At 47.7% G+C, this 12,066-nt stretch overlaps 1 protein-coding gene across 1 annotated transcript in view; it reads right to left on the bottom strand.

Moving 5' to 3' along the window:
• The window catches only part of VPS8 (VPS8 subunit of CORVET complex), a 1,704,823-nt gene that overhangs the window by 1,473,235 nt on the left and 219,522 nt on the right, over positions 1-12,066 (bottom strand). The window contains exon 10 of the mRNA XM_086955430.1: positions 2,338-2,491. Coding sequence (XP_086811556.1) covers positions 2,338-2,491 — 154 coding nt within the window. The remainder of the gene's footprint in view (positions 1-2,337; positions 2,492-12,066) is intronic.

Here is a 12,066-nt window from a genome sequence, read left to right as displayed (position 1 = left end):
ATCAAATTATGGATGGAAGCCGGAGGTTCTTTTGTGACTGTCATGGTTCACTGACAGCATACCTGCAGACTTCTTGAAACGCAGACTTCTTGAAACACACACACACACACACACACACACACACACACACACACACACACACACACACACACACACACACACACACACACACACACACACACACACACACACACACACACACACACACACACACACACACACACACACACACACACACACACACACACACACACACACACACACACACACACACACACACACACACACACACACACACACACACACACACACACACACACACACACACACACACACACACACACACACACACACACACACACACACACACACACACACACACACACACACACACACACACACACACACACACACACACACACACACACACACACACACACACACACACACACACACACACACACACACACACACACACACACACACACACACACACACACACACACACACACACACACACACACACACACACACACACACACACACACACACACACACACACACACACACACACACACACACACACACACACACACACACACACACACACACACACACACACACACACACACTCCCTCTCTCGTTGCTAATTCAGTCACCCTTACAACACGCGCTCGACATTTGTCTATAAACCCCGTCCTTTTCAGATTGGGGGGCGTGTCTTCTAGGATGTAAACAACAATCAAAAACACGCCCCCCCCAGTCTGAAAAGGAAGGGGCTTACAAACAAATGGTTCTTCTTTTGATCTAAGCCCCGTCCTTTTGCGATTGGGGGGCGTGTTTTTGTCTGACAACGTCACTAGTAGAACAAAACGAAAAAACACGCCCCCAATCCGAAAAAGACGGGGCTTAGAGCGCGAGAATGACGACACTGAGACCTCTTCTCCAATGACTGGCCACCGTTTAGGAGGCCAGCCAATGAAGAAGAGGGGCAGGGTTTACCCTCACTACTCAGAGTCATTAAGTCTCGCTGGCGAGACTGCCCATGTGCGCAGCCTACGCTAGCCGAGACCTAAAAAGGAAGGGGTCCCCTGAGCCCCTCTTCCCATTTGCGAATGCATTACCACCTACTTGAAGTAGGTTGCAAAACATTAGTGCATGCTTTGGAGACTCGCTATTAAGAAGGTTATACCCCTTCCAAATAGCGAGTCGCAAAACCTATTTAGTGAGTCGAAAATAATTTGTGACTTACTAAATAGGCTTTGTACATGGCCCGTTTGCGCATGCAAAAATGGGTTGTACATCTGGCCTTAAGTTCCAGATTACTGTGGGCCCAGAAAAGGATGCAATAAATCTGCACCTGATATATCGCAACAGTGCAGGGATCATAATTTATCAGGTGTGATCAATAGCACCCAATTACAATGAATGCCTTCCAAATGGGGCAGAACGAGCAGATATTGGAACAGGAAGTAAAAGCTGCATGCCCAATTATTTACCAGGTATTTTTCCCTGGCAAATTGTGGTAGTTTTGACTTGCTCAAATTTTCGTGGGAAAACATTTGAGGTACCTTACAACTTATAATTGAGATGTATATGGTAATAGGAGTAACTGCACAAATCACAATTGTTTGAACTGACTGTAATCTGGGCCTTCCAGTCTCTTGCATTTGCATTTACTTCTAACAAACCTGGATGTCTCAGATGAATAAAGATGAATTTGATTGCAATTTGTATATACCTCCTCATTGATTGATGAGCTTTAATTATGTGCAATTTTGAAAAAAATGTAGACCAAGTTGCTAATACTTCCTGATACATAAGGGATGATGGTCGGTTTCCTACATGAGTATTTTATAGATGTATACATTTTGAAAGAAAAGCTTTACCTCTCTTGCACACATATACAACGTAATGCTGAGTAGCTACGTAAATGTGGATATCATAAAACATCAGAAACATAATTTTCCTGAACACAAATAACATACACTTGGTATGTTCTAGCAAAGGCTAGCTAATTTGTTACTATTAGGCTTGAAATGCACATACGGAAGTTACACTTTTAGCAAGGGTGGGATCATTTCGGTCTGAAATCCATACACAGGGCACACAATTTGGAGATTTAGAAAGACGAGCAAAATACTTGCCTTTTTCTAAACAGGTGTGTTTTGAGGGATTTCTTTTTGTGATTTTGTAATGAGAAAATTATCATGCTGTATGTATAATCCCCATTGCCAAGAATGTCTGCATTTTATGAAGGCGTATTCTTTGGGTCCAACAGGAAATAAAAATCACACTAAAAGTAATTAATGTTTTGCTTATTGTAAGCGTTATTACCTTAGTTAATGAAGCCATTGCTAGTAGAGAGTACTGTGTGATAGGATGTTCTCTTAAATCCGGTTTTGCATGTAAAGGTTCAATGCAGCATACCTCCCCCTTGGAGCCACTGAAGAGGCACCGGGATTCACAGGTCCTGACCCCCATGACTCGCCTAAGAAAGCATTAAAACGAGCATTACATGTTGATGCAATATATACCACTATCAAAACAGACAATACATTTCCTAAAATGACCAACCTGTACCAAATAAAGGTTCTGACTGGTAAAACACTTTCTCCTGTTCTTAAAAAATAGAGATAAACCTAAAAAGGTACTCTTTTGTACTAAGTCATCAATTTCTGATTTTATAAATGTTTGAACATGCCTACGTGGAGCCGATAAAAGTCATAGCAAAATAAGTGAAATTTGAAAATTGCTAATTTTTTGACTCACAAGACCATAATCTGAACTGAATAATGTGCTTTTTTAGGAACACGAACTTAACAGGCATGACCGGAATATTGAAAATATACTGAAACAATATATAGTATATAACATTTTCAGCTGCGGAAAGACAAGCGGGTTAGTGAAAAGGTAGGACTTTTTTATTGGAGTACAGCAAACACGACATACAGGTAAGAGGATGCTGGAGAATTTGCTCTAGCTGAACCAGTAAAGATTCCACATGACCTGGCTAACATGCCAAAGGAATATTACACCGATTATCCAGACAATAATGGCACAACAGATCTTCTACTTCATACAAAGAATAGAACACAATAAACACAAACACTCTTAGTGAAACTCCAGACAGAAATAAGAGAATGGAAAAGGACTTCCCCACCGCAACCCCCCCACACAAATATACATAAAACTAAAATTGCCCTGAAACAGGAGCCTACAGGCTACAGTCAAAACCTCTTCACAAATTATTGAATTACCACGGAATCATTTTCCTCTTTGATCTCTGCACTTAAGGTGAACCACCCAACAACGACGTACACCTACGAGAGTTTTGGTACGGATCTGTCAGGGAGATATAGTTCTCTCTTCCAAGCCACCATAAACACACACTGTACAGGGATCACCTACAATGTTCCCTTGGTCCAGCATTGCCCGTCCTTCAGCATGGCCACACACTCCATGAAACATTTGACCGTTTTAGGCTCTGAAAAGAACATCCTCATCAAACTTTCTCTAATTAAGCCAACCCTCAAACATAAACTGCATCATTTTGCCCAAAAATTGACCTTCCTTCAAAGCCTCTTTCCATACTGACTTGGAGGTTGAGCCTCCAGTAGCACCAACCAATGAAGAAAACCACCACTTTATTCTCTTACTCCCTCACCGTAAATTCTTTAGTTTCCGTCAAGGATAGCAAAGACAAACAAATTAGTAAAGATATAAACATACTTTTCACATCTGAAATTTACTCCAGTTTATAGGAAAACTCTTCTAACCTGTTCTGTTGCTTGGATATTTTAAGTGGAGGTTTGCTTGCTCCCTTAGAAAAGAAAAGGTCCTTCATTGCCCTATGATCAAACCAGATAGTAAACTTGGAACCCCACAAATAGCACCCGAAATGACAAACTCCCCACCAACAAGCCAGAGCTTCCAGCTCAATACTAGAATAAGAGGGCTCTGCTCCCCTCAAACTCAACAACGCAAATGCTTCTTCATCCTTACCATTTCTACACTGGAGTAACGCAGCACTTAAACCCTTCTGGCTAGCATCCATTACAATTTACACAAAGGTCATGCATTACAATTTACACAAAGGTCATGCATTACAATTTACACAAAGGTCATGCACATAAAATCGTTTGAGGGGAATAGCTCATAATATCTCGCTCTTGACAATTTAGATATCTTCTTCATACTCAACATCTGAAATCAACATCTCCATCTTTTTCAGTACCAAGTGATCTGTTTTTAGGTTTCACGTGGCGTGCTGCGCACATGCGCAGTTGAGCTCGCAAGATTTTATGTTTTAGGGTGAGTTTCTCGAGCGAGGGTTAAACCCCGCCCCTCTTCTCCTTTGGCTGGCCTCCTAAACGGTGGCCAGGCATTGGAGAAGAGGTCGCCATGAAGTATTTCTTTCTCTTTAAGCCCCGTCATTTTCAGACTGGCTGACTTGACTTCCTGTTGGCGTAAAAGCTTTCTTATCTTCTTTATGGGGTAAACGGATGGCCCCATAAAGAAGATAAGCAAGCTTTTATGCCACCAGTAAGTCAGGCCAAGCCAGTCTGAAAAGGATGGCTCTAAAAGCGGTAAGTTGACTTCATCCCGAGTGCTTGTTCCGAGCTTTCACCCTTCTTGTCACAGACAACGCTGCCGCCCGGAGAAGGAAGCCTATTCCTGGCCCATTAGGAGTTTGTGGAGCCTTCTTGAAAAGAGGTTTAAGGGAAGCTTGGGACCCCCTCATCTGCCTTCCCGACAGTCCTGTGTGCGGCCGCACCCCGCCCGTGAGATGAAGGAACGGCTGCTGCGGACGTCAACGGTGATTGGGTGACCACCACCACACCCTCTCACCCTCTCTCACCGTCACCCTCTCACCCCCTCACCCTCTCACCCCTCTCACCCCCTCACCCTCTCACCCCTCTCACCGACACCCTCTCACCCCCTCACCCTCTCACCCCTCTCACCTCACCCTCACACACCCTCACCCTCCCACACCCTCACCCTCACACCCCTCACCCTCACACCCCTCACCCTCACACCCCGTCACCCTCACCCCGTCACCCTCACAGCCACTCACCCTCACAGCCACTCACCCTCACAGCCACTCACCCTCACACACCCTCTCACCCTCACCATCACACCCTCACACACCCTCTCACCCTCAACCACCATCACACCCCTCACACTCACACCCCGTCACCCTCACACCCACTCACCCTCACACACCTACCCCCTCACCCTCACACCCCCTCACACCCTCTCATCCTTGCTCACCCTCTCACCCTCACACACCCTCTCACCCTCACACACCCTCTCACCCTCACACACCCTCTCACCCTCACACACCCTCTCAACCACTCACCCTCACAACCCCTCACCCTCACACCCCCTCACCCACCCTCTCACCCTCACACCACCCTGCCACACCCTATCACCCTCACACACCCTCTCAACCCCTCACCCTCACAACCCCTCACCCTCACACCCCCTCACCCTCACACACACCCTCTCACCCTCACACACCCTCTCACCCTCACACCACCCTGCCACACCCTGCCACACCCTCACACACCCTCATACCCCCACACTCTCACACACCCTCACCCCTCACACCCAGTCACCCACACCCTCACACCCCCTCACCCTCACCCACCCTCACCCCCCTCACCCTCTCACCCCCTCAGCCTCACACACCCTCACACCCCCTCACCCTCACACCCCCTCACCCTCACACCCCCTCACCCTCACCCACATCCACCCTCACACTCTCACCCCCTCACCCTCACCCACCCTCACCCTGACCCACACACCCTCACCCTCACCCACCCTCACCCTCCCTCACACTCACACCCCCTCACCCACCCCCTCAACCTCACACTCACTACCCCTCACCCTATCCAACCATGTTAGAATTTGAAAATTTAAATGTACACAGATTCTATGGGACGCACTGGGCTTGCATGGTAAAACCACAGAAGACAACCATTCAGAACTTCCAATATTTCCTAACATCCCTTGTTTGCACGAAACATCAGCTTATTTTTCAATTCATACCTTAATGTAACATGCAACCCTTGTACCTTGGGAACTACTCCTTTGGCAATTGTAATCGATGAGAAAAACACTTGATTATCCCAATTTGTTCAAAAATACTTTTTGGAACTTTTTCCAATATTCTGATCTATCCACAGCACAAATTGTCCAGGTTGTAGGAATCCAAAACAATTTCCAAATTAGTCTGCTTGAACCACGCAAAAGACACAACTCATCCTTCACCACATACACAATTCCTGTGGCTCAGTTTCTATAAAATGGCAGCTTGTCACATTGGCCCAGAACATCGTTGAGCTTGCTCCATATGCCAATGTGTGATCTTTCTTCCCCTTTACGGCCTGAATTCCCCTTCTGTGAATGACGTGCTAAATGGTTAATCAGAAAGTGAATATGTATGATAAGGAAAGTAGACATTCTTTACATGTTATACTGTTCTTCCAAATATGATAAACGAGAAATCATGAATACATTTGTGATATTTAATCATTTAGGTTGATAATTTCATTTGTAATAATGATCAAATCAAATCAAATTAGGAATATTTATTCAGCGCAAACATATCACCTGAAAGTCTCATGGCGCCTGCAGAAAGCTCAGATCTTAATTAAGCAAAGACCGTTAGGAGGTAAACAGCCAGGTTTTTAGATCCCTACGAAATTGATTATGACTTGAGAGGGTGCGCAAGTGCTAGGGTAGTTTATTCCAGAAAACAGGCGCAAGAAAGGAGAACGATCTCCCCCCCCCCATTCTTTTTGCGCGGATTTTAATAGACTTTAAAAGAAATGTATTGCTAGATCTTAGAGCCCTGCATGGGCGATACCAGATAAGTTTCTTCTTCCAGTAACCAGGGCCATTTTCATAAATGTTTTTGTGAGTTTGGCAAAGAATCTTAAAACGAGTTCATTTTCTGAGAGGAAGCCAGTGGAGCTGTCTCATGTTTGAGGCCGAGGAGGATCTCGGAGGAAGGTTCAACACCAGTCTGTCAGCCGTGTTTTGCAGAACTTGGAGCCTGGTTAAGAGGTCTTCATTTGCAGAGGACAACAGAGCATTGCCGTAGTCCATGCAATTTATGATCAGGCCTTTAACTAATGATTTCCGAGGTTTGATCAGGAGCCATTTTAAAACTATACGAAGACTTCCATGATTCCATAACAGGAACCTACTACATGATTGACCTGATCTTTCATGGACAATTTATTATCTAGTTGGATACCTAGATTCCGGACAGATTGTTTAGGCTCTGGGCAGGGTCCCAGAGATTGGGGCCATCAGTCACTGGACCAGTATTCTAGGGCTTTGCCGAAGAGGACTATTTCGGTCTTTCCTCTATTTAGTTGAAGATGGTTCAGATTCATCCATCTGTCAATGTGGGTCATACAGTTTTTAAAACGTGTTTTCGTGTCCATACTGTCCAGAATGAGAGTGATCAGGACCGGAGTGTCATCTGCATATGACAACATCAAAGCCATAGGACCTGATCACCTCGGCTAACGGAGTGACGTAGAGATTAAAAAGAGTGTCGGGCTGAGAATAGAGAACTGTGGCACTCCCATCCTCACAGGTCTATTACTGAAAATGATGTTGATTTGAACAGCAGTGACTGGGTCAGTTATATAGCTCCTCAACCATTACTGGGCTTACCCTCTGACACCAATCTCCCAAAGTCTTAGATCTAAAATGCTACGGGAGATGGTGTCAAAGGCAGCCGATGGGTCTAGCAGGACAAGAATAGATGTTTGTCCTCTATCCAAAGCTAGACTGATGTGGTCAGTGACTTCTACCAAGGGTATTTCAGTACTGTGTGCGGCCCTAAAGCCAGACTGAGACGAGTCCAGAAGACCTTGGCTTTCTAGGTAAGTGACAAGCTGTCTGTTTACGGACAAGCTGTCTGTTTACGGACACTATGGACGGATAAGTCAGAGGTTAGGACAGATAACATCAGCAGGTTATCTCATGTAGAAGCGACAAAGGCACGGGTCTGTGCTGTTGTATGCAAGGTACAGCCAGGTAGCGGATCACCTACCTGGATGTACCTTGCATCCGTCCGTAGTTTCTCTCCCCTGCCAGCCCTTTCACCGGCAGGACACCTTGCCCAACACGGACCTTTGTCCGCAACAACTCCGTTCTGCATCCAGGTTAGAAAGGCCACCAGTCTTGCCTATCGATTTCCTACCCTTGAAAACACTCAGCCCTGAAGAGTCACATCCCCCACACGGTGTGACGAAACATGTGTCGGCTGGTTTACTTTCATTTGTACTGATCAAGTGTGAATTATGTTATGTTATGTTATGTTATTATCATTTATTTTGCACACAGATGCTCCAGCTAAGGAGCGTCCTGGCGCAAGGAAAAGGTGAACATAACACAACGCAAAAGGAAACAGAAAAGTGCAAAAAGTCAGTATAAGAGGAATTAAAACAGGTGAGTTTTCACGGCCCTACGGAATGCTAATAGATCCTCTAACAGGCGGATTTCCAAAGGGAGGGAGTTCCAGAGAGCCGCAGCTCTCACACGAAAAGAGCAACCGCCCATCCGGCTAAGCCTGAAACGCGGGATAACCGCAAGGGATTGCCCAAGAGTCTGAGAGAGCGAGTCGGGACATAGGCGGATAAGAGATTATTGAGAATCTCAGGTGCCGACCCTTTTAAAAATTTAAAGGCAAGGCTAAGGGCCTTAAAGTGGATTCGACTTTTGATCGGTAACCAATGTAGGGACCGCAGAGTATTGGAAGTGGGACAGGACCTCGGCAGACCCACCACTGCTCTCGCAGCCGCGTTCTGTACGCGCTGCAAGCGACCGATCTCAGATTGGTTAACTCCCAGCAGGAGCGAGCTGGCATAGTCCAGCCGGGAGATAATCGTCGCTTGGATAACCAACTGTCTCGTCGGAGCATCAAAAAATTTGAGCACCGGCCTTAGTCCACGCAGGACACCGAAACAGCATGCCGCCACTCTCTTAGTGTGGGTAGTGAAGCAAAGGGTATGATCTAGCCACACTCCCAGGTTTCTAAGTGCCATCACTGGTGTAGGGGCCGGCCCTAACTCCAGAGGCCACCAAATGTCCCCCCAGCGATCCGCTCCCCTCCCAACGATCATCACCTCAGTTTTTTTCGCGTTCAGCTGGAGACAGTTGTTATTCATCCAGCTGGCCACCTCTCTCAGCCCATCTCGGAACCTGGGGGCATCCAGTTCGACATCCCCGCTGATCGTGACCGCTAGCTGCGTGTCGTCGGCATACGAGACCATGGTTAGGCCCCACTGCCTGGCGACATCAGCCAGCGGCCGCACGTACAGGTTAAAATGCGTGGGACTCAGCGAGGAGTCCTGAGGGACCCCCAGGTCCAGCTGATGGAATTTGGACTGAAAAGGAGGGGTGGCAACGCAGAAGGAGCGATCGCTAAGGAAGGAACGGAACCACTGCAGAGCAGAGCCACAGATGCCAATGTCCTCCAGGCGGTGCAAAAGGATGCGATGGGACACGTGTCAAAGGCAGCGCTAAGGTCTAATAAAATAAGCGCTGCCGTTTGACCTGCATCCAACACACTCCGCAGATGTTCTACCATTGCCAGAAGGGCGGTCTCCGTGCTGTGACCAGCACGGAACCCATTCTGCGTAGGGTCGAGGACATTGGCCCGGGCCATGTGCTCGGATAGAGCCAGGTTGACGTGAGCCTCCATGACTTTGACCGGCCAGGGAAGCAATGAAATCGGGCGGTAGTTTTCCGATTTTAAAGGATCCAATGATGGTTTTTTCAGGATCGGGGAAACCACCGCCTGCTTCCACTTGGCAGGAACCATACCTGAAGTCAAGGAAAGGTTAATCAGCGAACACACTACAGTGCGCCCCTGAAAAGAGGGATCTCTAAAGAGGGCAGGTCTGAGCGGGTCCGCAGGAGAACCGTATTTGACTCGTTGTGCCAGCTTGACAAACCCATCCCAGGAAAGAGTAGGGAGAGAGTGTAATGCCGGGCAGCTGCGAGGGCCATTCAGAGGAATGAGTGGCAGCGTCGTACTGGGGAACGACTGATAAATGGTCTTAACTTTCTCCAAGAAGAAAGCGGCCAAGGTCTCACAATGGGAGGTAGAACCGTCCACTTGCGGAACCGCTCTCTTAGCCATCAGATTTTTGAGGGCTTTGAAGATGGTCTTCGATGGATTGTGGCTGTTACGGAATTCCGTTGCATAAAACGCCGCACTGGCTCTACAAATAGCTCGATGGTAGAGCTTGACGGAAGCCAAATACGCGTTTTTTTACGACATCATACGTCTTCCGCCACTCCCTTTCTGCCCGTCTACATGAACCCTTCAGAGCGCGGAGGGCACTGTCATACCAAGGACTCGACTGCCTGGAGCTGGATTTACTTGAGATGATGGGCACCAATCTGTCGAGCGCCTTGGTAATCCAGCTGCAGAATTGGTCATAGCCCAAGGTTACGTTGGGCAGAGGGCCTAGTGGCTCTTCAACCATGATGTAATGTAGGTCCTCTAGCCTGAGCTTATTCCAGTGCCACCGAGGGATCCGCTTAGGAGATGGAATAATGGGGGTTTCGGGGAGAGGTAGCCAGACGGACACCTAAAAATGATCGGTCCAGCCCACTGGAGAAATAGCAAAACTTGGGCATCCTGTAAGTTAGTAAAAAACGGGTCCAAAATGTGACCAGCCACATGTGTAGATTGAGTGACAAGTTGGGTCAGCTGAAGGGCCTCCAAATCTGCCAGAAAACCACTGATAGCCGAGGTCTGTTGATTGTCAAAATGGAGGTTGAGGTCACCTAAGATGCAAAAATTGGCGCAGTCACTAGCTAGCGTACTAACCGCCTCAGGGAAAGCTCCCCTGAATGCTACATCACTGCCTGGGGGGCGGTACACGACCATCCCAGACAGCGTGAACTGGGGACTGATGGTGATCTTAAACAGGGCGCTTTCGCACCCAGCAATATGCAGACCCGTCCAAGTGCACGCAAAGGTAGATTTTATAGCTAGGGCAATACCTCCACCTCTGGACAGGCGGTTCCACGTAAAAAGTGAATATCCTGGGGGGCAAGCCAAATTAATTATGGCTGCGTCTGTGTCCTGGAGCCAGGTCTCAGTGATGATAAACAGATCTGGCTCCTCGTCGGTGATAAGGTCCATGATAGACAGATGATGTTTAACCAGAGATCTGGTATTAAGGTTTAATATCCGCAGACCATGAACACGACACTTGCTCAGCTGAGGCACACTTATGCATTCCCGTGGAGCTGCAGAGTTGTCATAGTCCCGAATACCCGCTGGCTGGTCGAGCGACCATCCTTTGCAGGCACATTGATAGGGGCCACACAAGGGATGGTTCGGTGCGAAAACGCACAGCGGGAGGGACTGCCCAATCGCCCGGAGCAGTGCACTGGTGTAAACAATCATCCTACCTCACAAAAGGTACTAAACGGGAGGGGCCCGCTGCGCCCAGCGCGTCCTTAGCGCGGACGAGCGCAGACGGGCAGGACTCTGGCAAGACTCCGGCTAGCGACGGCGTCCGGCTGCGCGTTCCCGCTGTGCGGGAAAGAGCAACTTTAAATAGGCGGAGAAATGGTGGGAGGAGAGCAAGGACACTCCAAGATGGCGCCCGCCGAAAGACCAGCGTCCCAAACCAAAATAGCGCCGATCGTCGACCCCCGGACCACCCTCAGAACCCGGGCCCACCAAAACGGTGGTGTATTTTCCAAAATGATATGCAGGTATGAGGGGGGGGGGAGCCCAGCCAGTATAATTAAAAACTAAGCGCTAACAAACCGCGGCGCGGTAATGCGGCACCTTTTCCAAATATATTATTTTCGAAACCCTGGATTTGACCTTCATTATGTTTTCTGCACGATCTTTAATCGACTCACTGGGTTCTAACACTAGAGCCTGACATTTGATACGTGTGCACAGGAATTGGACTTATTGTATGGTGTGGAACTTGCCCTTCACCTTTACAGGGGTTGTTTCTTGCCTGGGTTTGTTGCCCCTAAACCGTTGGCACCGTGTATTTTGAA

This window comes from Lissotriton vulgaris, chromosome 2_1, assembly GCF_964263255.1.
Source record: "Lissotriton vulgaris chromosome 2_1, aLisVul1.2, whole genome shotgun sequence".
NCBI classification, from domain to species: Eukaryota; Metazoa; Chordata; class Amphibia; order Caudata; family Salamandridae; genus Lissotriton; species Lissotriton vulgaris.
The sequence above is the reverse complement of the archived record's forward strand: the minus strand, read 5'-3'. Positions and strand labels throughout refer to the sequence as shown.